This window comes from Aythya marila (genome assembly GCF_965140915.1).
Source record: "Aythya marila genome assembly, chromosome: 3".
Classification (NCBI taxonomy): domain Eukaryota; kingdom Metazoa; phylum Chordata; class Aves; order Anseriformes; family Anatidae; genus Aythya; species Aythya marila.
The window spans coordinates 17626840-17654318 of NC_139044.1; the positions used below are offsets into that span (position 1 = coordinate 17626840).

At 41.0% G+C, this 27479-nt stretch overlaps 1 protein-coding gene across 4 annotated transcripts in view; it reads left to right on the forward strand.

Moving 5' to 3' along the window:
- Positions 1-1829: 1829 nt before the first annotated feature.
- Positions 1830-27479, forward strand: part of CDC42BPA (CDC42 binding protein kinase alpha) — a 151846-nt gene continuing 126196 nt past the window's right edge. For 3 of the 4 annotated variants that reach the window (XM_082757473.1, XM_082757474.1, XM_082757475.1), the window contains exons 1-2: positions 1831-2334; positions 2828-3045. In XM_082757473.1, the coding sequence (XP_082613599.1) occupies positions 2850-3045 (196 nt within the window). In that variant the 5' untranslated portion in view covers positions 1831-2334; positions 2828-2849. Of the gene's footprint in view, positions 2335-2827; positions 3046-27479 lie in introns of all 4 variants that reach the window. The other variant, XM_082757476.1, reaches the window with a different exon arrangement.

The window sequence follows — 27479 nt, forward strand, 5'->3', positions numbered from 1 at the left end:
ACTGCTGGGATTGAGGGGAGGAGGCTGCCGGGGGCGGGGGGGCTGCAGCAGGGAATGCAGGGAGACGGGCGGGACCGGCACCGGGACCGGCCCCGGGGAGGGGAGGCTGAGGGCAGCGCGGCCCCGCCTCGGCCCCGGCTCCACACGGGGCTCGCCCCTCGCCTCGGGACGGCGGGGCGCGGGCAGGCGCTGGGGCGCTGAGGCGTGTGCCCTCAGCTCGGTAACCGGCACAAGACTCTCAGCGTTTGGTGTTTTTTGTTTGTTTTCGCTATAACAAGCACCCTTATATATTTTTTTCACTTTTCTTCACTGAGGTATATAATATGCAAGCACTCTGAAGTACCCATCTAGATGAAGATGAAACGCGGCATCAGGAGTAAACACAAGTCCCACGCAGTTTGCTTAGATTTATAGAAAAGTGATGTTCAGGATCTCTGAACTGCGTGTAAACTCACTGGGGTGAAGTTAGGCACAAGGCAGCGACTCTCATCTTGTGCTGTTGAGAAGGAAAAATGGATGGAGTGTTCTTCAGGGAGGAGGAGTGCACTGACTGGTAAGCATGGGAATGACATCCAAGGGTTTGGACAACATCTTGTGGAAGGAAGAGACTCTCCTACCAACTCATGATGGATGAAAAAATGTGTGGAGAATTTGACTCCAAAAACTTTCTACACAGAAACCCTCCACGAAATGTCTTTGGAACTGCTGAAAATATAGGTGAGCTTGTCATAGGTAGGAGAATTGACATTAAGCTATGACGCTGGGGACAAGGCAAGGGTTTCCCTCCTATTCTGAGGTACACTGTCAGTATGACAGGGGAGCTCTCACTACAGCTTTTGTACTGGCACCCACGCAGATCCAGACATGCAGTTAGTGTTTCTTTTCCTCTCCAACAATTCCCAGCTGCTGCATTTATGCTCTTTCCTATAGAGCTTTTCTCATCCCCTGGAAAGTGCCGCCAATTTGTGTCCAGAGATAAGGAGAGGATAAGGATACAACTCTGGGGTTAGGAGCACCGTGTATGATGCTTGGGAAGAGGCAACTGAGCATGCTGAATGCAGCAGGATTGTGGAGCATCCTCTCTGCTCTGCCATCTGCAACACCTGAAGCAGGTCCACCAAGTCCAACTCCACCTGTAGAGTGCAGGAGGAAACTTTGCTCTGTGCTGTGGTGACAAGACCCAAGATGTGCAGTGGGAGAGGGCTGATCATTCCCTGCTCTCTCCCTGAAAGGGCTGTGCTGAAGCTTTAAAATATGTTTGAATTAAGACTTTTCCTAATTATGGCAATACGAGTATCGTCATTGTCTTCAATGCGGCTGCCAATAGGAAGAAAACCCTTGCCTTGTCCCCAATGTCATAGCTTAACATTAATTCTTCTACCTCTGACAAGATCACCTACATTTTCAGCAGTTCCAAAGACATTTCATGGAGGGTTTCTGTGTAGAAAGTTTTGGGAGTCAAATTCTCCGCACATTTTGTCATCCATCATGAGTTGGTAGGAGAGTTTCTATCTTCCAGAAGACGTTGTCCAAACCCTCGGCTGTCATTCCCGTGCTTACCAAACAGGCAGCGCGCTGCTCCTCCCCGAAGCACAGCCCATCCATTTTCCTTCTCCACAGCACACGAGGCGGGCGAGGGCACACGCCTCAGCGCCTCAGCGCCTGCCCGCGCCCCGCCGTCCCGAGGCGAGGGGCGAGCCCCGTGTGGAGCCGGAGCCGGAGCCGGAGCCGGGGCCGAGGCGGGGCCGCGCTGCCCTCAGCCTCCCCTCCCCGGGGCCGGTCCCGGTGCCGGTCCCGCCCGTCTCCCTGCATTCCCTGCTGCAGCCCCCCCGCCCCCGGCAGCCTCCTCCCCTCAATCCCAGCAGTAGCGGCGGCTCCCGGGCTCGGCTCCCCGCGCTGCGGCGGCGCTCGGCGGCGGCTCCCCCCTCCCCAGCCGCGCCGCCATGTTGGGCTGCCGCGAGCTCGGCGGCGGCTCCCGCGTCTGAGCGAGGCCGGGCCGGGCCGCAGGGCGCCGGGCTGAGGGGGGGACGCCCGCCCCGGGGAGCGATGCCCTTGGCCTGGGGGAGCGAGGCCGGGGCAGCGCCGCCCCGCCGGGAGTGAAGCCGCTGCCGGGGCCTCGCGGGACGCGCAGCAGCAGCAGCAGCAGCCGCGGAGAGCAGGGAGAGGGAGGGAGGAGGGTGGCGGCGGCGCCGCGGCCATGGGGAGGCTCTGACAGGGCGCCCAGCGCTCCCCTGCGCCGTGCCGGGGCCGCCCCTTGGCGCTGCATCGGAGGAGCGGGGGGCGATGAAGCCGTCGGCTGCCCTGGAGCGCTGAGAGGCCTCGGGAGGACAGCCGGTAAGCAGCGGGGGCAGGCGGAGGAAGGGCGAGGCTCCGCGGGACGGGGCTGTGCCTTCAGCAGGCCTGGTGAGGGCTGCACGGGGACCCGAGGCCCTAGGGATGCGGTGGGACCCCGCTGGGGCTCGTCCTGCGTGACCCGAATGGTGGATGGAGGGGGAGAGCCGCCTCAGTGTGCAAACGGCTCAGTCTGAGGTGGCCGGGGTGGTGAGATCGGCTCCACGCAGCCGTGGTTGAATTTCAGGGTAGCTGTTACCATTGACGTGTCAGAAACAGACAGATATTTTTCATCGCTAACCACACGTTAAGTGATTTTTCTCTTCTTAAAAACGATGCACGCAGACACGCGCTCTATGCATCCGTGTCTGAAACTTCCTGGGCTTCACTTTCAAGCTGGAAATGCTGAAGGCACCTAAAAATGAAGCACAACCACAATTTTATTAAAAATCCGGTTGACATTTCCTTTTTTTTTTTCTTTTTTTTTTGGATGAAGTATACTTAAAAAAGCCCCCCCAATGCAAAGCGAAACAGCCATGTCTGGAGAAGTGCGCCTGAGGCAGCTGGAGCAGTTCATTCTGGATGGGCCGACCCAAAGCAACGGGCAGTGCTTCAGCGTGGAGACCTTGCTGGATATCCTCATCTGCCTGTACGATGAGTGCAATAACTCCCCGCTGAGAAGAGAGAAGAACATCCTCGAGTATCTGGAATGGGGTAAGTTGGGATAGGTGCGTTTGGTTTGGGTGCGTGTGCCCGTGTTGGTGTCTGCTTTGTGTTTGGCATTGATGGGTGAGAGGGGATTGAGTCTAACGGTGTGTTCCTGTGAAATGTTGTCAGCTGAACTGCACTTGAACATGGTGCTGGTGGTACTGACAAGAGGTCCCTATTGGTTATTTGTTTTTGAGGTGTGTGTGTAAAATGGACTTTATGTTTTTGGCATGGCTCAGATTCTGGTACGTGAAGTGTATATACCCAGGTGTTGGGGTTTGTGTCCTGAAGGTAGTGGGAATAGAGAAGGATGAGGGACCAATTCTGTGATATTTGGAGACCAGCAGCTCAGTAGGCAATCCTCGGTCTGTTGTCTGGAGTGAAAATGGGGATAAATACTTAGTTTTCTTTAACGTAGTAGCATTGCTGACTTAAGGAGGTGAAGTTGAAAATCAGAATGAAATGGTGTCCTCTCCATCCTCCATTCCATTCTCTTCCTTAGTTTTAGTGCAACATCACGGTATTTACAAGTTCTAAAGAAGAATGGTTGAATGACGGCAGTCCAGTTCTTCTGAAGTTATCACAGAACTGGCTGGCTTCATTTTTTCTTTTTGATTCTTTTTCCTCCTTCTACGTATAGCTGGCAAAGAGAAGTAGCAGTCTGCCATAAGAGCCTTGATGCTAACCCTTACTGTATGTGACCTTCAAACTTCAAGTCTTGCTGTACTTCTGCGTTTCCTTTCAGAAGTATTTCTCACGTCTGGTTTGTAATAAATGCATCTGGAAGGCGACGTTTTCTTAAAAAGCCCATTTTCCCACCATAGCAGGCATTTGATGAATGGGCTGTTTGAGTCGTGTGTAATGAAGTCACCGAGGAAAGACGTTGTTTTGATAACTGATCTGACAACACGAGGCGTGTGTTGTGTGCCTGCTCCTTAATGGAGTCACAGTGACATCTAAAGGACATCTGACTCTGTAATTACGTTTCTTACACTGTTTGTAGTGCATTGCTTTTTGTTTTCTTCTTATTTAAGGGAATGGTCTGTAATTAATACATTCTAGCTAAGGAAGAAATAGTAATTAAAGGTAATTCTGAAGGATCTTCACCCTAAAACTGTTGTGTTATACGGAAGGTATGAAAGGCTTGGAAAATACGTTGGCTGACAGGATTATTTGAACGTGAGAGTGTAGTCTGTAGAGGAGTTGGCCATCTGATACCCTGATAATAATTATTAAAAAAAAATCAAGTAAAATCATACCGTTAGAATACATGTGTTTGGAGCACATCGTGTTGAGTGCTGGTAAATTCTAACGTCTGATGGAAAGAATGGATCCTTCCAAGGTTCTGCCAGTGCCTAAAGCTGTCTGTAACAAGTCTTACAGAGCACTAATGGAAATAATACCTTATTTTGGCCTTTCCAAAATAGTGTTTCTTGCTGGCCTCTTTCTGTAACTTTTTGCTCTCCCGCTTGCAGCTGTTCCTTAGCAGGACTCCAGCTTCAAGTCAGAGCAGTTCCTCCTGCTTTCACGGAAGCACTGTCAGAGCCCTCTGTCTGTTGCCAGTTTTACTCTTCAGATTTTTAACTTGAGATGTTGGAGAGGGGTTGTGAGGTGAAATGTAGGAGCAACGGTTTCTAGTGGCTGCCTTTGGAAGTGTCACATGAACGGTGTTGTTATCTTGCAAATGCTCCCGAGCTGTCTCTGCTGCCTGCCAGCGCTCCTGGTGAAACCAGCACCCTTGGCGTTCCTGTTGAGATGCGGGTCTTGGCAAAGCGAGGTTCCTACAGGAGTTGTTATGCTTCAGCTCGTGGGTGCAGTGAACCTACGAAGGGCATCCTGTTCCCTGGTGTAACCGTAACCTCACCACGCGTTTCTTTTCCCCAAAGGGGAACTGGTGGAAGTGGTTGATGACAAAGAGGCGAGATGTGGTTTTCAAGTCAGAATCACAGCGAGCAGCGGTGGAAGCGGGAGGCTGGCAGCCAGAAGTTGTAGTTTCTGTCCTCACCTCCATCAGTCTCAGTGCTTTCAGCTCGTATTTGTTTATTTTTTTCCAACTTCCCTACTTGAGCAGTAGGGAAAATAATGCCAGTTTTACCCCCAGGGAGTTCTGAAACCTCTTAACTTTTAAATGTGCTGTATTAGTTTATTTCTCTTATCAGTGAACTAAAACTTGGAATATTCTGGTGGGTGTCACTCGCTGTTCTGGACCGATGCGAGTTTATGCCAAACACACATCTGTGTTATTGCTATGAGGAGTTGTCTTTGAGTGTATTGGAATTGATCTTGAAATGATAGGAACTTGGATGTTTGTGGTTTTATAGATGACAGAATAGAAATTTACCCCTAAGAACTGTTAATCTTCTTAAGCTTAAACTGCTTTTTTAAAATAGTGATTTTATTCTTTTTTTTTTTTTTTTTAATGTGTAATACGTAGCTCTTTGGCGACCATACACTGTTGAATGCAGTGACAAATGGTGTATTGGTACTTGTCACTGGTGCAGTGTAGAGGTAGGGCTGTTTTGGTTTTGCGGAGCTTTTGGATGTATTCTTTTTGTTAGTGGATGTATGTTTTTGTTCTAGTGGCTGTATGTTTTTCAGCTCTTCTGGGTCTTAGATATTACATGCCTCATTTCTTGTGAGACTGGATGTTCATAGCACAAGGTGAATTTTTGGGTGCAGGGGATTAGGAGCTCCCCTAGCATGGAAAAGCTGATGTGGGGTTAGTGCAGTAGCCACCTGACTGCTGCTGGATTGAGGGGAATGAAGATGTTTTGTGCTGTAGGCCTTGCATCTTTTTAAGACTGTTTTATGACTAGTTCTAGAAGTAGTCCTATAACGTATTAAAAAGAATAAGCAGAGTAAAACAGGTGGGCGTCTGCACTGGTTTTAGGTATTTTGTTTTGGGTTGCTGTTGCAAGCCAAACTCAGCAAGTGGCGAAAGTGAAGTTTCTGCCACGTGACTGCGCTTGACTTTTTGGAGGTTTTCAGTCTTCTTGAAATGCTTGAAATGAATGTGGAGTATCAGCTTGATTCCTTTGTGGTTTATAATCTGCATTAATTTTAGACATTCTTTTTTTCACGTGAAGTCAGTATGTTTTTAGTTTAACTGTTTTTATACCTGACTTGTTCTCTGACATGCTAATGATTTGATGTTGTTTATCGTGTGTAGGATGTTCTTCTGGTGTGCGTGCCCATGGCAGGGGACTGGGATTGGAGGATCTTTAAGGTCCCTCCCAGTGCTGTTCTCTGATTCTGTGAGTTCTCGGTGGAGAGATGCCTGCAGAGACAGACGGTGTATTTGAGCTCTGAGTGTTAGTCAGGGCATGTCTTGAGATGATGGGAAAGAAACCAAACAGCTGGACTAGGTGTGTTGTATGTGTTTGACGGTAGTTTTAATTTTTATCTCTATTGACAGTTGCATTCATGATTTGGAAATGGGACCAGCTAATTTTAGCGACTGGAGCTTAGCACAAGGAATCTGTGCTGTATTCCAGGCATTTTGCTTTTCCTTTCCTATGTGTGTGGGATTTGCCCCTGTTACTCAGGTGTGTGAGGGGATAAATGCATGGTGCTGAACTCAGCCTAGAAGAAGAACATAGTGATGGAAAGAAGCTTCAGAAAAAAATTGATATATGAAAACTCCCTTTACAATGGCACCAATTTGAAATGACTTTGAGAGGAAACTGGAACAATATTACTTTAGTTCTCCATTAATGGAGAAGTAGAGAGAACTCTTCACCATATGCAAAGAGACGGAGGAGGGAACTGTGAGTAGCAGGAGGTCAGTGACCCAATCGTGTCTGTTCTCTTGCAGGTAAAATGTCAGCAGTCCTTTAGCATGTTTATTTCTTGGTGTCTTCTCTTCCTCTGTTATATGAATTTCTCTGTTTTCATTTCATCTCTAGCAGAACTGAAGTGTTGTGATGTGTAGGCACTGCTGGTACGGTCCCAGACTGGACTGCTGGCATCGCTCTTATACTTGTCATTTGTCTGTACCACATCTCTTCTGGTCATTGATAATGGCTCTATCACCATAAACTATTTTTTCAAGAAGGAGGTGTAGAGAGTTTGCTTGTGTTTTCTTTGGGGAGCTCTCTCTCTCCTTCTTTCCCTCCCACTGACTTAAAAATGGTGCGTCCATTTTCTGGTTAGGTTTGTTTTTAAATATTATTAACAAAAGAAAATAAGTTCTTGCCTGTGGACTTCTGCATCTCTTCTGTGTTATTCACCTGTTTGTAAATCGTGAAAGAAATCACAGGTGTTTTCAGATACAATTTGTTTCCATGTTGTTTTTAGAACAGGCTGGTTAGAAAAATCCTTCATCTAGATCCTGTTCTTCACAGAGACAGCAGCATAAGACATAAGCTTCAACTTCTTTACTTCTTTACCTGTTCCTTTTTTTTTTTTTTTTTTTTTTTTTAAAGTAGTGCTTAGTACTGTCTTACCAATTTAAAAGATATTTTGCCAGGAAATTGCATTTTAGGAGTTGACATTGTTGCTTTCTTATTATATTCATAAAACTGGGAATGTCTCTTGCTCTCAGTGATGTAAGTTATTAAATTCTATTCATGAAAGAACGAGCATCTTGCTTGTCAAGGCCACTTAATGCGCATACGTACATCCCTACCTTTAAAAGTGAGTCATTCCATTGCTTATGCTCAAGGTATATGGACGTATGGGGTCTTCAGTGCTGTCAAATAGAAATGACCTTCAAATCTGTGTTTCAGAACATTGTCTGAGCAGCATGTATGGGGATACAGTTTTATACCAAATTACTTTATAGAAAAAGACATTAGAGGACAGTAAGTAGAACAGTTCTCCGTGCACGCCTCACTGTTAGGTATGTTAGGTAGCTCTGTGTTTACCCTTTGGACCTTTATAATTGTGACCACATGCACATTTCAGTTCTGATTTTTGTTTTGTACAGGGGAAACTAATTACTATAAGTCAGTCAACAGTTGTGATGTGATCAAATGGTCCGTGAGAGCATCCAGTTAATTCTGCTTGTTTTACACTACGGTCAAAGCCAGTTTCCAGAGAAGTAAGCCATTAACCCATTGTGACAAATTTGTTTTCTAAACTTGTTTACAGTACACTGAATGATTTTACACCTCTTTCTACTTAAAAATAAGTTTTTGACAGTTGTTCTTTTTGGCGGGTTTTGTTCATTTGGAATGAGGAAGTTTGGATGTATTCAGAGGCTGCCTCATGGCTTTTGGGATTGATGTCCTTAGGTTGACTGTATTCTGTCAGTGACGTTCTTTTTATTGCAGAGGAGTGCCGCTTGCTGAGGTAGAAAGCCATCTAATGCTACATTTTCAGGAATTTTAGGAATGCCTTTATTCTGTACAGAAATTCCTAGCATGCTGTGGTCTAACATAGACAAACGGAGAAATACAATAATTTGAGCTGGTCTGCTCAGTGCGCGTTATAAACCTTACGACAAACCATAAACTAGCTGTTACTAAGCTATTTTATCTTAGTGTTAATCCAATGGCTTATTTGTGGGATGATCATAATTGTAAAATGTACTGCTGGAATAGACTGAAGGTGTGTTTGGATTCGTAACCTTTGTGCGGCGTGGGACGCTGTGCTTGTACGTGTTTGAAGTCCTTCCTCATCTCTCGCCTTTCTCTTGAATTTTACTGACATACTCTTTTTATAACCTCTAGCGTATTACTGGTTCACAGTTGACTGAAAGAAGGATATTGTGCTGTAAGAACAGTGAGCCTATTTGTTTCGATACAGTTTCATACTTCAGGATATATACATGCAAATATATATATATATAAATATATACAAAGACGGAGAGAAAATGCCTTCATTTCTGCAACTTTATCTTATGTCCATAGATTAGTGCTTGAATTCTGAATTGCAGCATTAAATAGCAGAATTTTTTATTTGATTCATACCTGCAGCTGAATAGTCAAGTGCTGGTTTCTTGATATTCTGTTGCAATTAAATTGCAAATACAAAATTTCCAGCAACAAAGTGGATGCAGGTAACTACCCCAGCAGTTTTTTCCCATGTTATTTTCTGAAGATGGACAGTGCAAGTTACACTAGATGTATCTTTGCAATATATTCATCCATTCATAGCAACCCTTTACTTTTCCTATCTCTATTGCCCATTGGCACAGTAAACTTCTAAACCAATTAGCTACCATCGCCAAGCTGTAAAACCTGACTAAAAAAGGTACAAAGAATGGTTGGGACAGAATTAAAAAAATTGACCAGCTAGACTCTTATCTTTTGGGAAATCAGTGATATCTTCCATGAGTGTTTGTACTTGTTTAATTTGATTTTCTCTTTTTCTGGCTGAACAACTCTGGTCTAACTCACCTCCACGTACTATTTTTCTGAAATCCTCGTTAAGCTTAGGAATGCTGCTAATGTGGGTGAAAATCTTTTAAAAACAGTGAGTGAATTAGGTCAATCGTGTGCAAACTTCTTCTGTTAAGCACAAGGTTTGACATAAACTTAATAATAACAGATAATTTATTTTGCTCAGAAATGTAGTAGAAATAGATGGTAATTATTTTACTGGAAAGACATTGGCGAGTTTTTAGTGGCCTTCTGAATGGAAGGGAAAAAGTATGTCAGGTGCTAATGACTATATACTCTCATTTTGTTCAAACTTTGTTGGCTACACCTCCAATGCTTTATTGCTGTTTTGGTAGCTTTCTCTCTGGTCTCAGCAGTCCTGTTTTGACTTAGCTTGGGAGCTTGGAAGCTCTTAATTGTCAGGGTGGAGGAAACGTGAGCATTTTTTCTGTATGAAGTGAGATTTTAAAAAAAGTATTTCCTCTCACTGTTGTCGTTGCGTTCATCCTTTTAATCTTAAAATCCTTCTTTATTTGGGGATTTTGTGATAGTTCCCTTTGTTGTCCTCTTATCCCTCTGACTGTTGCTGTGGATCGTAATTCTGTTCCACATGTGGTGCAGGACCCTTGGGGTATCCATTTTTGAGTTCTTCCTTCTTTCCTTTCTATGCATTTTTAATGGGTAATGTTATTCCAAAACAGAGCTCTAGGTTGTCCTCGCTAAGCTGAGGCTGCCATCTCTTCTTCCCGGCGTCTATTCTGTTGCGTTTTATCTGAGCAAAATGTCAGTTTGTCTTTCCAATGTGATGCAGATACCCATGTCTCTGTCTGAAACGTCCTTGGCCAGAATCACAGGTTCTGGATTTTCTTTTTCTTTTTCCTTTCCTTTCTTTCATCTCTGAACTTGCTCTGTTTTGTTGGTCAGGCTCATAACGCAGAGATTGTGTGTAGAGAACTGTTGCAAAAAAATGTTCCTATTTCTTATGTAATTCTTTGTTATAGGTGCACCCACAAAGCATTTTCAGTGAACACGCTGTGTATTTTCCATTTGATCTGGTACTTGTCAATTAATTTACAAACATGAGTGATCCGCAGTATTAAACTCTTGTAGAGCAGGGGACTTGGGCTGTTTGTTCTGGTGGTTATTAAGAAGCTGTTTGTTTTTTTTTTTTTACTTCTGTGGTCTAAATGCTAAGAGACTTAAGTGAGAGAGTGTATCATTTTAATACCCTAAACAAATATGAAGAAATAATATGAAGGGTAGGAAAGTTGAGGAGATTATACCAGTGTTTGTACCAAAGAGGTGGACAGGACTGTGACAGCACAGCCTCCCAGTGGCTTTACGTACTGTGGTTTCTGCAGTCCACGTTCTGAGGCTGCTCCTAAGATTCCCAGGAGCATGCAAGGAGCCTACAATTTGGACCTGAATATTGATGTTACCATCTAACAGGTGTTTGATGTAGAAGTTCTGTGAGCTTTTCTGTTTCCAATAACAGTTTCCAAGACTCCTCTCGCAATGCATGAATTCCCAGTTGTGAAGAGGAGTCGTTAAAATGGTTCTCTGATTTTGACGAGGGCAACTCCTTAGGTGAAAAAAAATAATTTCCTCTGTGTTCTTTGGTATTTGGCACAGTATTGCCGTTCAGTGTGTTTTCCTTCTGTATTTTGTATCTGAAAGACCAAGAGTTTTGTTTTAACAACTGTGGAATAGTTGTGTTCTGTTTCCCCTAACTTTTAGAAAACACTTGTTGAGCACAGTGTTGTGCTGTTTTGTGATAATGTAAAAGGGTACTTTTATAATTTTCATAAGGACTGACAATAAAGACTTGGTTTTGATGTGATAAGACAGAAGGAAATTACAGAAGCAGCCAACAGAAATTTGCTGAGAAAGTTCGTATCATTTAGCTGTAGCTTGTGTTGTGGGACACTTTATTTTGATGCCTGTGGCCCCCTCACTCAGCATATTGACTATTTTTACCTTCATAGCTAGAAATCACCTTTGGCTAACAAAAAAAATACATTTCTAAACTTCTGTATCTTTGCAAAAGTCATTAACAGGAACAGATTGAGGCAAATATTATCTTCTGGATGTAAATATTTGGAAGGTTATCTTTTTTGTTTTCTCAATGCTTATCTTCTCTGAAATGTTATCTTCTCTGAAAACAAGGAATGACCAAACTCTACTGATGGTAACACAGACTCTCAAAAAGCAAAGTCTGAATCGAGTTACAGTTACTAAGAGAAAACTGTTATGATGTATATTACCCTGGTTGGTGTCTGTTAGTTCATTAATCTGGTAATTCTTGGTTAACTTGTTCCGCTAGTAATCCTTTGTTTTAAGATATGATGATCTAGGAGCTAGTGGCTTGCTTCTAGTGCCATTGTTTCTTAGCTCCTTGAGTGAGTACTTGTACAGGTATGTGACTGTATATATGCTGCTTGAACTCATGTTTCAGCTGTTAACCTGAAAAGTCTCTTCTTTGTCAGAGCTGTCATCTGATCTTATCGGTCGTAGCCTCGTGCGTTACTGTTGGGCAGTGGAAAGAAAGGGAGCAGAGGGGCAAGAAGTTGCTGATGTGCTGGGTAGCTGCACTCTTCTCGCACTTGTACGTGGCTTTTGTAGATGACTTTTTATCCACAACTGAGATTATTTAATGGAATTACTCTACTGATGGTAATACATTCTCCTTGTAATGCGTGGCACTGCCAGAAGAATGGGGTCTCATCTAAAAATTCTCCATGTAATCAGTAGTTAACGTAATGGCAAAATAAAAGCACATTGTTTTCTTCATAATAGAGCAGTTTGGTCTAGAGGTGTTTTGCTTTCTCTTGGTTGTGTAGGTTACGCTGTCAGTAAATGTATTCAGCCATGTATGTGATAACAGTAAGCATCTGCAAGCCAAATTCTCCTCATTTAATGGATGTGAATGTGAAGTTAATTCCCATACAGTGTTAAAGCAGTTCCCGTTTGTTGCCGAGCTTTTAAAGAAAGTTAAGTCACTTACTTGAGAGGGTTAACTGGTTAATTATGTATGAGCTCTAGTTTTCGAGCTCAAATACCGTAGCTTTTTCTAGATACCCAGAGAGAGAACATTTATTTCGGTGTAGTTCTTACATGTTTTGCAAGTATGCTATTATTTCTTTCCAAGCTGGGAGGGTTGTAAATGTTCTTTTTCCTTTCAGTAGTATGATTCCTGGAGAGAAAGTCACTCACAGTGATACTGGGCACTAGTGTAGATTGTAAAAGTCTGAGAAAGGGGAGGGGAAGGGACAGTTATTAGCATCTTAAACATCTCTGCAAAGAAATAGAGGCATGGCTGTGATCCATTGAAGGCCGTTTAAAAACTTACCGGAAAAGTAGTTTCTAGTAGGTTGATAAGTAAGTTCCTTCCAAAATTTTGTCCAAAGTTTTTGTAACATTTACTGTAGAAATTCCTGGAAGTGTGGGTGGTTTGTAACTTCTGTGTGTTTAAGTGCTTTATTCATTTTATTTATTTATTTATTTATTTTAAGTTTTCAGTGTACTGTTTGGATGCTGTTGTTGTAGGTGTAGTTTCTTCAGAAAGCGTGGAATTTTCTTCTTGTGATCCTGTTTCTGTCACCTCTGCTTTTCTTTCTCTCCTCTGACTTTAGCGTGGTGCGCCTGAGAACAGTGGCAATTGGTTTATTTCTCATAAGGGAAGTGCTCAGGTGAATGTGTGCCAGAAATTGTGTTCTGAAGGACTGTTCATGTAGTACGAATTCAGGGCTCCGTAAAAAGCTAGGTTTCTTTTAACTAGTAGAGCAGTTTGTACCTTGCTTTTTCAGAATTTCTTCTGCAGCCCCACAAAATGTGTGCATGCCTCTGGTATTTCAGTCAAATTTTTCCAAAGCGTCTTAGTATCTCATATGGAATGCAAGTGTATGTTGAAATCTAGCATCATACTTATTAAATATTTATTACATTATTAATTTAATATTTACTAAATAGCCCTGTGCTAATCCCTCCTCTGCATAAGCGTTACTTAGCCTGAGGGGACTTCGGGGAAAACTATTGGTGGTGTAGGAGCAAGTAACTGTTAGACTTAATTAAGCTCAAAGAGGAGAAAATGAACATTGGTATACTAGAAGCTTTTCCCTTAAAACTTGATGTGCTGTCAGGAGGTCAAGTTGCATGGCATGAGTGATAAGCAGAAACTCTTATAATCATATTATAATGCAGCTAACGCTTGGAGGTACCACCTGAAAAGCATTATGTGCACGGGTATTTCTCAAAAAAGTTGTAGCTGAAGGATGAAACAAGTCTTCTAATGACCTTGTCGGGTAGTTGTCAGTTCAAGTGAAAAAGCATAGGTAGGTAATTTCACTGTTCTGTTACTTCAGTGGATCAGGAAATCACTCCCTAGTCATTACTTCATTCTGGACCTCCTTGCAAGGAGTTGATCTTTAAAGCAACTGTGCAAAATGACTCCATTTCTTGGCTCTAGAGGACTTTCCACTAAGAACGGATGGTCTACGTTTTTTGTTAATTTTGTTCTGGTGCTTAAGGACTGCTGGACATGTTCTGTATGGTTCCCAGAGGCTGGTTGGTCTGTTTTTTTTACAGCAACAGAGTCATAACATGCCAGAACATAAATGCTGAAATTTTCTCATCTTAAACAGTACTGTAAAAGAACAATCGAAGAGCTGTTGTTGAGCTATTACTTCACATTCAGCAGCTACCTTCCAGGCACAATGTAATTTCTGTAATATGTAATGCTTTACGTAGTGACTAAGCACGTTTTATATATGGGGAAACTTTGATCAATAAGGGTATTCTTGAGTGATTTTACTGTTTCATTACTAGCTGTTTGTTTCTGGCACAAACAAAACATGAAGTAAACTAAATAATACAAATCACTATCATTTATCTTTTTGCTCTGCCAGTTTCAAATGACAAAAGTTCTCAAACTGTCCCAACGTAGTTACTTATGTACCTAGACTAGAAGAATCAAGGAGCAGACGTTCAAATCCTTTGAGTTCTTTGTAAGCATGGTAAGGGTTGGATTTGCATGGCCTATAGCAGCCCTTGCAAACACTTTCTGAATATGAAGAAGGAATAGCTTTTTCTCTACTTTCCTGTTGCATATGTAATATTTACAAAAGGACTGTGACTGAGGGTTCTGACTCGTGATTTCATATACCAGGACTTGAAAAATGTTCCTCCTATTCCTTCTTCTGCAGTCAGATGTGGAAGGTCATGAATGCAAGTGTAATGTGAAGTCACAGGCTGTACTGAACTGAATTTTCATGTTGGTCTGTTAAAAGTAGGATTTGGGATTTTAGTCCAGTTTTGGCTTTGTTAGCAGATGGACAGAAAAGAGTAACTTCTAATAACTTTGATGGTTTTAAGTGAACTTTCTTGGAAGAAGTGTCAATTCAATATTAGACTTCATCGTAGCCACCTGACATCTGAAATGATGGATTGTCCTGCACACCTGTGTAAAATCAAAGGCAGTCAGAAAAGTAGGGAGGGCTTGCTTATTTCTTGGTACGGAACAATAACATCTGCATCAAGTGCAAACTAGTGCAAAACCAGAGCCTCCATCACTATTTGTTTTGGAGAGCTTCAGTAGTTCATTTGTGGTTTTGCCGCTTGTAAATAACGCAGCTATCCCGTCTTCCCAGCTTCTGCTGAAGGATTTCATTCTCTGTCTTTGCTGCTGCTGTCTCGCCGTCTCTCTGAACTGGTGAGGAAGGGTGCGGGGACAGTTGCTCGTGGATTGCTTGAGCTAAGTCTCAACTTGCACGGGGGAATCTTTCCTTCTCCTGAAGGCTCTTGGTTTCTTCCGGCTTCTCTTTGCCATCCCATGTAGCACAGGCAGCCTTCTTTTATCTACTCGTATAACATTCTTCTGCTCCCTTCCGTTTTGTGGGGTCAGTACCGGAGTAGGTGAGCTGTGGATTAAATGGAGAGTATTTCCTTCACTTATCCCTTTGGATGCCTTTTCCTTTTGCTTTCTGTGCTTTAACTTGTAGCTAAGACTCTGAATTATGTGTTCAAGAAAATTCTAGGCTTTATTATCACAGCCAAAATAAGCTCTATTCTAAAGTACTGCTTGGCTACAAGAATGATAATACTTTTACTGTGGGTTGATTTAATTCCTCAAAAACACTACTGCAGGCGGTTGCATTGGAAAACAAGAGGAGTGTTTGTCCCCTGTGACTTCATTAACTGTATACTGTGCATCATTTGGGGGATTATTAGCTGAGAAGAGTAGGTAGGATTGAAAACTTAAGTACTTGAAGTAATCCACTAATAGTTTTCCTCTTTGATGTTGCTAAGAGAAAGAAAAATACAAGAGAAGTTAACATGCTATTTTTCCTTTCTTTTGCTTTCAAGGCTGATAGTTCAGGAAGGAAACCTTACAATAAGAGAATTTCATCTGTACCGTTTCAGTGGTATGGGAGAGCACCGGCATTCTGCTTGCTTTCAGGGCACTGCCCTCTACTTAGCTTCTACAGAACAAATAGATCGCATTTCAGACCTGTTCCATGGTGGCTAAGATTTATGACTCCTTCCAAAACCTTAGCAGGTTGGTGTGAGCTACACGTGAAGCCCAAAGTGCCTCTTCCCCCAATGCCTGCACCTTGACTTTGGACGGTTTCAGATCAATGATCGGGTGTGTGGGACCAAGTCTTGCTTACCTAATTCTTAGAATTATCCCAAGGGTAGGAGTAAAATGTCTTTTGCATTGAGTATGACTAGAAAGTTATGCAAGGATTGTCTTTAGGATTTGTCTTGGGATGCCATTTCTCCTGTATTTAGGACGTTTGTATTATATGTGGAAGAGCTTGCCCTCTGCCTGGCAAATCTCTCAATGTGAAGCAGTCTCCAGTAAGAGCAAGCAGCAGTTCTACCTGTCATTTGGAAATGCAGAGCCCGTTTCATGAATGTTTCTGCCTTTTTCGTTTATATCAGCTGATATTTTAAAGGCACTTTTAGAAGTAGGTTCTCCTCACACTTACTGAATGTCAAGCATTTTTTACCTATGTTACTGGTTACAGTTTCAATGATAGAGATTTACAGCTCAGCTTCGCAGTCTGACATCTTCATACCTCAGGGCAAGGAACTTATTGAAGGGTAAAATCTGTCAATGATTGCAGCAAAACTAGCTTAAGAAGTTGAAGAAGATATATTCTGTGGCTGTCCAGAGTGCTCAGTAAGACACGTTTTGATTTCTCTCTCCCAGAAATATGGCACTGAACCCTAAGGGATCCTAAGAAGGGAGTAAGGCATGACAGTGTTGGTGCTACAAAGAAATGTACATGTTCTCTGTGCATCTGTGAAGTATTTGGCTGCATAAAGGCTTGAGCTAATCCTGGCTCTGCTAATTCCTGGATTTGAGCTAATCCTGGTTAGGGAATTCCTCCTTCTAGTCTGAAGGAAAGGAAGTGTGAGTACTATTTATAGATATAGCCAAAATAGCTCAGGTTGTACTTTACTCTCAAATGGGAAAGTAAGATATGTTCCTCACTGCAATGGGAGTCTTTCTGGGATGTGCTTCTCATGTTAATGGTGTTCATTTCTATATTTTTCTCTACTTGTGGGCACTTGAGTGTAGAATTTGAAGCATCAGGAAGAAGGAGCTGTAGGCAGGCAGTCTCTCCAGAGGCTCTGACATGGGGTAAGTTTAAAACCTGCTGCAGAGCAGAGAGGAATAAGGATGCTCACCACACCTTCCAGGGTTTCTGCCTGGTGCTAGGCCTGGGAGTTCAAAGGGCTGGTAGGAATTGGGTTTAGGAGCAACTTGAAGGCCGCTTTCATGTAAACCTATTGAGAACGTTAGGGATTTGGGGTGAAAATTTGAAGTTTAAGTGATTATTAGCTGATTCAGGAATACAGTAAACATTTCTGAGAATTTTTTTTTCTTTAGTGTTTGGAATATTCTCCTAGTACACATTTATGGTGGAAATAAAAAGTCATTCAAACAAAAATGTAAACTGACAGAACTAACAATATGACTGTGTCCGTGCGTCTTAGTCTGTGGTGTTTTCCCTGCCTGCCTCCTTCCCCCCACCCTGCCTCACACCTTTTTTCCCTACTGCATGGGACAATGGGGACGTGGAAATTCATTATGAGTATGTTGTAAACTATGGAAGTCAGCATTTAAGTAGTGAATGAAGCTGTGGTTTCCGAAAAAGGAAAATGTGCTTTTTTTTTTCCTTTTTTTTTTTTTTTTTTTTGTGGGAATTTGAATGGTATGGTAGAGAATATGATTATTCTCTTGCTGACAGCTACAGAGTTTATGTGATGCTGGCTAGGTTACTTACCCAGATACTTTGTATGCATCCACTCCTTGCGCATGCATCACCATCTGGCTCAGTTAGTTGGCTTCCTGTGGTTTGATGTACGGAGATGCAGAGAACTCTCAGCTGTCACGAAATCAGTTGGAGCTCAGCTTTCAGCTCTAAAGCACCCTAAAGTGCTGCGTACTCTAAAAAGTTTGTATGGGGAATTGTAAAATTACCGATTAATATTGGACGACCACTTTCCCCCTTCATTTATTGTGTCTCAATCCTCTTTGTCTTCATGATTAAGGATACTGCCATGAAGAGGACGTTTAACAAATTTTGTGAGAAATCACAAATCTCACAGCAAAATACGCTGAACCATCCACGAACCACCTGAATATTTCTTATCAGAGTACTGAGAAGGTCATACACAGGCTGTCATCATTCTTATGCCGATGCCCCCTGATTTGTCACCTCTAAACTTTTATCTTCTTCAGCACTGACTTCTCAGCCAAGTCCTATTTTGTTTCTTTGACTCATCTTTGTCCAGACATCATCACATTGCAATGAGTAGTCCTCTTGCTTTTTTTTTTTTAACTAACTGTTTAATTTATAAATGTTACGTTACAAGGCATGTATGGAAATCATGTATTTACTCTACCTCCTTTATTGTTGCAGCTGTTGTTGATCAGAACAGGCAGTTTCTCTGGACATAGCTTATACCATTTTTGGAAACTTCTGTTTTGGAAGAGATTGATAGAATTTTTCTGAATTAAAATGAAGTGTGCTGGAGCTACTGGTAGATGAGGAAAGGGAAAAATCTATTTTAAAAAGTGGTAAAAAGTTTAGTTTGGCTTAGTCTCACTGTCACTGTTTTTCAGATAGTTCAGGGAGGAGGCGTACTGTGTAACAGCAGAAAGTGCATTTCAGAGCACATGTTTAAAATTCCTGAAGATTCAGTGAGGGTACATAAATGTATTTAAAGGCTTCCAGAGAGGGATCCTGGCTGCCTAAATTAGAGGCTTCCCTTTCGGTGTTTAGGAGAATACAGTTCAACTTTTACATATTGCATCTCCCTGTTTTCTTGATGTATGCTTTGGTGGTGGTGCTGTATCTTTGAATGACCAAAGGTAACTCTGTAGTCATAGTCCAAAATATTTTTTTCTTACTCGTTTGAGGGAGGGAGGGGTGATCCTCGAGAAGCTACAGCTGCAAGATGCTTTATTGTTTAAAGCAAAATACCTCAGTCGGTAGGGAAGGAAGCCAGTATTTCACTTCCAGCTCTAGTCACTTGTAGCTAGATGATAGTATCCAGGTCCAAAGAGAAAGGACATCCTGCATCTCTTCTGCTTAACCATTTTTGGGAAGAGAGCACTGTGTTTTCCTTCTCAAGTGGTAGATTTAAGAGTGGAAACATACTTTTACAAGTCTTAAATTAAGAGGAGGTGTAACACTGGCTGTGTTTCCAAAATCCATAGTGTTGCTTTTAGTACAGAACAGAAATAAAAAATGAAAATTAAAAAAAAAAAAAAAAAAAAAAAAAAAAACAAAAAAAAAAAACAAAAAAAAAAAAACAAAGAAGGCTGCTTCTTAGTTAATGACAAAAATGTATAAAGCTGTGCTGCTGCCCTTGTGCTGCCTATCTGGTTTAGGAAAAAACTTTGTATGGACAGGGATGTGGGCACTGAGCCCCTCTTCTCTCTCTGTGTCACTACTGCTTCATCAGTCTCTCTTACTTTAAGTTCTCTTTGCCTAAACTTGGGAACTTACCCACCACACACTGCATACTATATTTGAGGTCTCTTTGCATAAAATTTGTCTTATCAGCATACTTGAAGTTAATGAATGCAAGTGTTGGATACTCAGTCCGTAGAATTCCTGGCAGCCTGCCTGTGCTCAGCGCAGAGGTAGTGCTGTACCTGGAACTGTGATGGGAATGGTGCGGTTATAGAGGAGGCAAAATGGTTGCTGAACCTTGCTAATTTGTACAGAATGATGTAAATCACTAGGTAAAAAAGACGTTTTATTGGTGAACGAGTATGATTTTTCTGATGGAGCCATAGAAGTCGTCTGAAATGTGCAAAAGTGATACTTCCCTGCAGCCTCACAGAAGATTTGCAGAGTATGGAGGAATTATGTCCAGGACCCCTTATCACGGTGTCTTGGGAAGGGTGAATTTTCATGGCATAAGCATATCAATTTACCAGAAGGAGAAAAGAAGTGGCACAGGTTTGTATTTGATTTTCTGCAGTGCTCTGTAACAGAACCAGTCCTCACGTTTGATTCTAATCACATTCCTGGTATTACTTTCTCTGTTCCTTTATTGCAAAACGTAGGCAACAGTGGACATGTGCCTCTCAGCAGTCCCGAGACTTTCTGAAGCGTAGTATGTGGTGGGCTGTGGAGAAGTTACATGGCAATATAATGTTTGGTATCGAAGGCAATAAACTAATAATGTAATTGGAATCTTTGTTGTACCTTTCTCCATCGCCAGTCTCAGGGGAACAAAGCGTCCTTAGAACTAACAAAGCTGTGAGTTTGCCCGTATACTGTGTGTTTGTGGGGAACTAAACTGTGTGCATATGGAAGAGCTAATCCATTTAGAGCTGTCCAGACCCATTTCACCTATTTTTACTTATGCACTACTCATCTTTTACCCAGAAGTTTATATTGTTTATATTATTGTGCAGTGTTGCTGCCAGCTTAGTTCTGTGAGAAGGATCTAACATAAAAATGCACCCATGCTGACCAGCTCCAGAGAAGGAAGGTGCCTGTCAGAGATCGAGAGACATTTGGATAACGTCCTCAATCGTATGGTTTAACGTTTTGGTTATCCCTGAAGAGGTCAGGTGGTTGGACTGGATGATCTTTGAAGGCTCCTTCCAACTGAACTATTCTATTCTAAAAAAAAATATTATCTAATTAATTCAAACAAATGAAAGATGTGTTTCTGATTTTCATTTTTATGACATTTTCCAATTATAGTTGAAAATTTTATTTATCTTTTACTACAAACCAACAGGTTTTCAGTAATTATCGATAAAGGTTAAAGTTTGTCAGTATTGCTTTCAACTTGTCAAGTTGTGTAGGAGTTGCAAACTAAGTTTTAGGGTCATAGTGGCTTCAACAGCCCACACTGGGCTGAAATTGGCATGGTACAAATAATTTTTGTGTTGTATCCAGGCCATTGTGTAATTCTGTCGGTTCTGCCATTGTCTCGTTAGAAGATAAAACCAACAGTTCTTTGGGTGCAAATTAACCAGCAGTGGTAATCACCAACCATTGCCTGTAGAGCACTATCCTGCTCATAACCAGCAGCAGCTCATAAAATGTTAAGTAACAATATTAATTATAAGAACATTCCCATGTTTGTCAACCTTTTTCTCTAACTCTGTTACTGATAAGAGACTACTCAGGATATTATGTGAGAATATTAATAGTCCATAAGTAATCTGTTGGATTTAGAACAGTGTGTGGATTTCTCACTGGCTTTTCTATTTTTCAGATCCGTAAGGGAGCTTTTAATTTGATCATTTGAGACCAGGGAATATTTCTGATAGGAAGTGGTCTACTAGTTACACAACACTTGGTTTTGTTCTGTGAAGTGCGTGTTGCATTAAAATCCCTTTAGGGACAGTGCTGGCGTGTAAACTCTGTTCCTGACTTGCCCACAAATTGAGCAAAATTAGGTTGTAGTGGCCATGGTCTTTTTTGACTGTAAGCAATGTACAAAAAAAACAAACCCTCTTTCTCCTCAATAATTGTATTTTCAATTTTTTTCTAGTTTAAATAAGGAAATACAGAAAATACTCATGAAATGCTCGTGGTCTTATACATTATTCTATTCTGGTTAATGATCAGTCTCAAGTTTACCACAGGCTTGAAATTTATGTGCTCAGAAAGCTGGAATTACCTTTCCAACATGGGTGATAGTAGATAAATGCAGTATTCTGAAATCCCAGATGTTAGAAGTTTGCTGTAGTTACTGGACTCACTGTTTTGAAATGCAAATTAGCGCTTGCTCTGACAACTGCTGTATTCCTGAAAACGCTGCTGAGGAGTAGCCTGCGGAACAATTTCTTCTGGTGTGGTTGTTTATAAGTAAACCCTGTCAACACCAGGCATTGAAGATGTGCTAGCTATTCTGTTCTCTGAAACAGCTGTCAAGGGTAGTTTCTTGCACAGCACCATCTTTAGGTACTGTTGCAATGTGTTAATGTAGAAAAGGAAGAAATCAGTTTCATCTGGATTGGTTAGATTGCGGTCAGCAAGAAGAGGAAGAAAATGTCCCAAGTTACAAGTTAAAAATACTTGTTCTTTTCAAGAAAGGCAAAAATGAGGCGTAATCAGGGGATGCTGTTATGCACATCATGAAGTGCTTTCCTGAGTATAAGGATGTACTTACCACATGCTTTCCTGAGTCTGGTTCAAAGCTCATGCTGCTCTTTGACTTGGGACTGAGATAAGGAGATAAGCTGTGCACTTGTAATTATAATTACATTTTTAGATACTAGAAAGTATATTACAAAATAAGTAGTTTCCAGATGCTTATTCCTGTTGATCAACCAAAAAAACAATGCAAACAACAACAGATCTGAAGCTTGAGATAAATAAGAAAACAACTCTAGCAGAGAATTCAGCAGGAGGAAATTTTGGAGGGGACAGAAAGAGGAGCCACTGTAAGGCACTTGTGTGTCTATCTACGTACAGCTTTCATTGTGGATAGGACCGTGTGTATTCCAGTAGGCAGAATTAAATTTACAAAACTGATTTTTTCTGGTAATTAAATGATACTTCACAGAGTCCTGAGCTGATCAAAGAACTGGACATTTTGGTGAGTTCTTCTCAGAGCACTTCAGTCTGGCAGGGTAGTTATAATACATTCCAGTAGAGGACGTGACAACTTACACGTGTTCTTTCATTAATTTATGTAAAAGAACCTATACTAGTAGATAATTTATATTTAATTTTTTCTTCCTTCTTGGTCACTCTGATGATTTTGTTCATCTCTGACAAAACGTTTTCATTTACCTTGGATTGTAGGAATCAGAAGTGGGGAAAAAAACCTGTTAGGATTAAACTGTCCAGTAGATGTGCTTGACACTGAGGGATTTTCACCAGTTCCTTTCTACCTTTTGCTTCTTTCTTCTGAAGTTCCTTGTGGGTACCCACCAACATTTTGCCAGAGAAGAACTGGATAGAAACTTCTTTTGGGGCCTGTTAATGAAATTTAGTGGATCAAAGCACTATAACATGGTATCAACAGTGTTTTGTGTTGGTTTAGACAAAATATCTTGCTTTAGAAGTTTCATGTCCCTTCAAAAGAATGGATGGTAAGGATAATGCTACAGGCTATGTTTAAATATTGTTAATATATAGCTAATGTAATGTAAATGATTTGCTGTCCAGAAATCAGGATTACATGATTTTGAAATACAGTTTGGTGAAGCATTGTTAGTAGAAAATCTGGCTGATACTAGTTTTAATCATCTATTTCAGGTAATGAGTTGTGGAATTGAATGGAACTCTATTACTGATGATACTTTGTGGTTTGCAGATCTGTAACTCTTCATTTATTGTAACCAAAACAGTTTGACATGTGTATGGTAATAAACAGCTTGTTTGCTGTTTATTTTAAGGTGTTTTTTTTTTTTTTTTTGAAAGACACGAAGTGCCATGTGTCTAGTATTAATAATCATTTTTTAAATAACAGGCTAACGTTCCTTTGGGTGAGTAATGGTAGGTGTTTCATAGAGAATGTTTACTGACACTCCTACTAGATGCTTGTATATTGACTGATTTTTGTTAAAATCATATTCAAGTAATACAGCAATTGTATTGCAGTGCCTGAAGGCCACTCTTTTACACCTTGCTTAAGATACTTGTAGCTATTTACACTGTCTTTAACTTCTGTTTTTTCCAAATACCTATTTGCATCTAAATGCAGGTTATATACTAATATCTTGTGACATACTTATTGGAAAACATTTCCATAGCCTTTGCTTTCTCCTCTTCTCCTTCGTACCTCGTGTTTTGCATTATACCTTATACAGCAACCGAGAACAAGTTACAACTACCTGTAAGGTATCTGTGTTGATTTTTCTTTAGGTTGAAATCTTGGCTTTCATGATTACTTGGTGAACCTACAAAGCGTGTAACTTTATGCATGCTGCCAACTTGGTGCTTACTAGGGTCATTTTTCTATTTGTTGAGATCATATCAGAGCTTCAAGTTCAAAGTATACAGATTATGCAACTTCAGTTTATTTTATGTGTATTGATTAAATCATCTAAATGGAAAGAAGCCTCGTGTTAGACCTTATCTCTCACAATATAGTAGGAACAAATCACATCTGCTTTATTACTGCATAGACGTTCATCAGTAATTAATCTTCTAATCTCTAATTTTCTACTTGCACTAGCTCTAAGCATTCTTTTTGGAAATATGTGGGTTATTTATGATCTCTGACAGCACTGCGACTTAGTGTACTTTCTTCGCATAATACCGTTTGACAAATGGGTAAGTTGCTTGTGGTTTCCTCCTGTGTTGTCGTAGGAAGCCGCAGTTAATTGATTGTGTGAGTGAAGAACAATGATACAACCACAGGAAGCCCTGTGGCTGAAACCAGTTTAGTTCTCTACTTACTTTTGATAATAACTTTCTATTTACAAGATGCTGTGTTTCAGTTAGGACAACATTGTATTTTGACTTCTAAAAGGTGGTGCTTATTGCAACATACAAACAGAATGTGGCACACTTCTTGAGATGGCAGATATTTTACCAAGTATCTAAAAGAAATAGAAATACTGCTGATGAGAATTTGTGGGTGGAAATTTGTCAACGGTGGGAAGTTACCATTCAAACTTAACTTTGAAACCTCCAAGCTTACCTTTCAAACCACCTAAAGTTGGAGGTTTGAGAGGTAAGAGGTGCATGGAGGTATGGAGGACCTCCTGCTTGTTGTTTCTAGATCTGGAGCAGGCAGATGGTTCGGCTGTATAAGCCCTAACGCTTGTAGAAAAGAAAGGCTATGCCAGGAGAGCAATGCCATCTTTTCGGGGAACACCACACACCTACACTGCTTTAAATTGGTGATAAAACTGCATCCTCTTCTTAAGCAAGAATAGTTCATGCCCTGTCTTGAGGCCCATACTTTAAGGATATAACAACGTGCAAAATTCTAATTATTTCAAATTTTGGTTACAACCAGCTTTTCTGTGGCTTCGAGACACACTAATAGCATTGTTGGGAATCAGGGCTTTTATGTATATAATTTTTCTGAAGAAACAGGAAGATGAACTTTTCAATACAACTGCATGTTTTTTTCTTCCATCTTTAGGTATTTTAAAAGAATTTGTTGTCATGCTAAGTAAAACTACTGAAAGATACAAAATTTGTCATATATCTGCTTTCTTCCCTGCATGTGCTGTTAGCGTTACAACTTTTTATTTATAAATTGAGGAAGTAAATGTATCCTTCCCTTGCCTTTTTATCTTAGGGATAAAACATTTCCAGAATAAAAGCAGATGGCTTGCAAACCAAGTGGATTTTGAAAGAAGGGTCAGGAAATGCTGAGATGCAGAGCCCCAAGTTCTTGGCGTCTTTGAAATGCGTAGTCCTTAGCTCCTAGACTGGGCAACAACCACCTGATATTGCTTCTGGCTGTTTACTTTTGGATGTTTACAGCCTTGGGGCTATGTGATGCCATTGTTGCTGAACCTGGGCAGGAAACCATGCTTTTCTGTTACTGTCCTGTGTCATGAAGTAGTGCAGCAGTGGGTATTGATCCCTGGCAGCTGGGTGAGATGTGGATAACTGTGGCACTACTGATCTGCTTGGCTGCTTAGCATGTACCTCTGAAGCCTCCTGAGGACAGTGCTTTCTCTGGGAAGCAGGAGTGAAGACTGGAGGAGGCAGTAACAGCAGAGATAAATTGGGATAGCAATACTAAGCACAGTAGTTTGGGAAATGCTGATATAATCTAAATTTCATTTTTTTCCCTTTAAATTCTGTTCCAGTCACTCTGTTATATTCTCTTAGAGACCAGTACGTAGAGTTTTCAATAGATCCAACAGAAATATTACAGATGGAGCTCAGAAACATGTGTACATATATATATATATGTATGTCTTGAATTCACTGCTTTTCAGATCTTAAATTAAATTTAAAGGCCATAAATCATGGAAATGACAGAGGTTGATAATATCTAAAAAAACTATCTGGAATAACTTGTGGAAAGTGGTGTTTTGGAAGCAGTAGCAGTAACATTTAAAAATTAGTAGTCAGAAGACGATTGACTGCAGAATCTGGGCTCAGTTCATTTAATTTCTTTCACTGCTTGAAGCATCAAGGACACTCGGTAACATAACAGTAATTTGTTGTCATCATTAACAAATATGGGGAAGAAGCTTGCTGTCTGCTAGCAGATTTAGTGCGACTGATTGTCTAATTCAGAAGTCAGTGCTGAGGGGTGGGGTTGGTCTGCCAGACTGCTTGGGTCAGTGGAGTGCACCTGTGAAATTTACCTAGAGAAGTAGTCTAGAAAGTTTTTTTGTGGTTGTTGTTTGTTTGTTTTCTTTCTTTGAACTTGCTTAACAACTTGTTTACAGAAACAATGTTTCTGTAAAATCTCAATTGAGCCATGTTTTCATGTTGCGTTGTGCCCAAGATCTGAAGATTGGGGAGGGAGAAAATGCAAGAAATGGCATTTGATTACATGCAGTTCAAAGTGACAGAAAAGCTAAAGGAATTCTGGCATCCAGTGTAGTTTAAAGCTTTGAAGAGCTGGCCCTCTGCTGTATTTGTCTCTCATATGTATATCTTCTGAGAAATGTTAAGGCTTTCCTAATTTAATCACAGTATATACTCTGTGGTCGTACGAAGACATCACCCAACAACAGCAATAACAAGTAAACAAAATCAAATAATAATAATAAAACAACAACAAAAAAAAAAAAAACAGTTTGACCACAGTGACCTTTAATGAATATTGCCAAGTTTGAGATGTGTGAGAGTTGAAAACTGATGAAACTTGGTTTATGTCAGCTGGAGATCTGGCTCAGTATTTGACTAGAAACGATTTGCTGGTTGTGTTTTTATTTCATTCCATAAGGAGATACTAATGCAGCACACGTAGAAGCAATATTACCGCACAAATACTAGCATGAAACAAAGACCCAAACCCCCAAACACTATTCCCATCTCTTTCAAGGTTATATAGGTAGCTAGGGAGGAATAAGTTAGGTAAGAGCACATTCTTCCAATGCATACTTTCATCTTGAGTTGGCTTTTTGGACAGTTTGATTTTTTCTTCTGGTGGAGGAGGGAGAAATCATTCCTTGGAAAGATAAAGTTCCTATTTGCAGCAACGTTGCAGAAGATGTTAATGAACAATAGATGAGGGAGCGGAGACCAGGCAGAGCAAAGAGTGAGGAGTTCTTGACTATACGTGAGATGAGACTTATGCTAAATTCCTAGAACATTTGTTGGTCTATTCCAATGTACTAAATTGGAGTGATCATATCCAAACAGTCTGAAAATAAACATTCATACTTGTCTATACTCAAAATAGCTGAGTTGAGAGAGAAAAAAAAACAAAAACAAAACCCAACACGTATGCATGAGATACCTAAAATCAAGATAAATTTATACAGCTCTTCCTAAAATAAAGTGTTTTGTGAGTATTTAGTGGAGCAAAATGTTTCTGATCAATGAACTGAAAGCGTATTGACTTTGTATGTTAATAAAGCTGTTAGCGTGCACCTCTTCATATATTAAGTTGATCGTGTGATCTTTATACTACTTCAAATGGGCTGAAGATCCATAATCCCTCTGTAGCTTTAAAGCAAGCATTACTCTTTCTTAC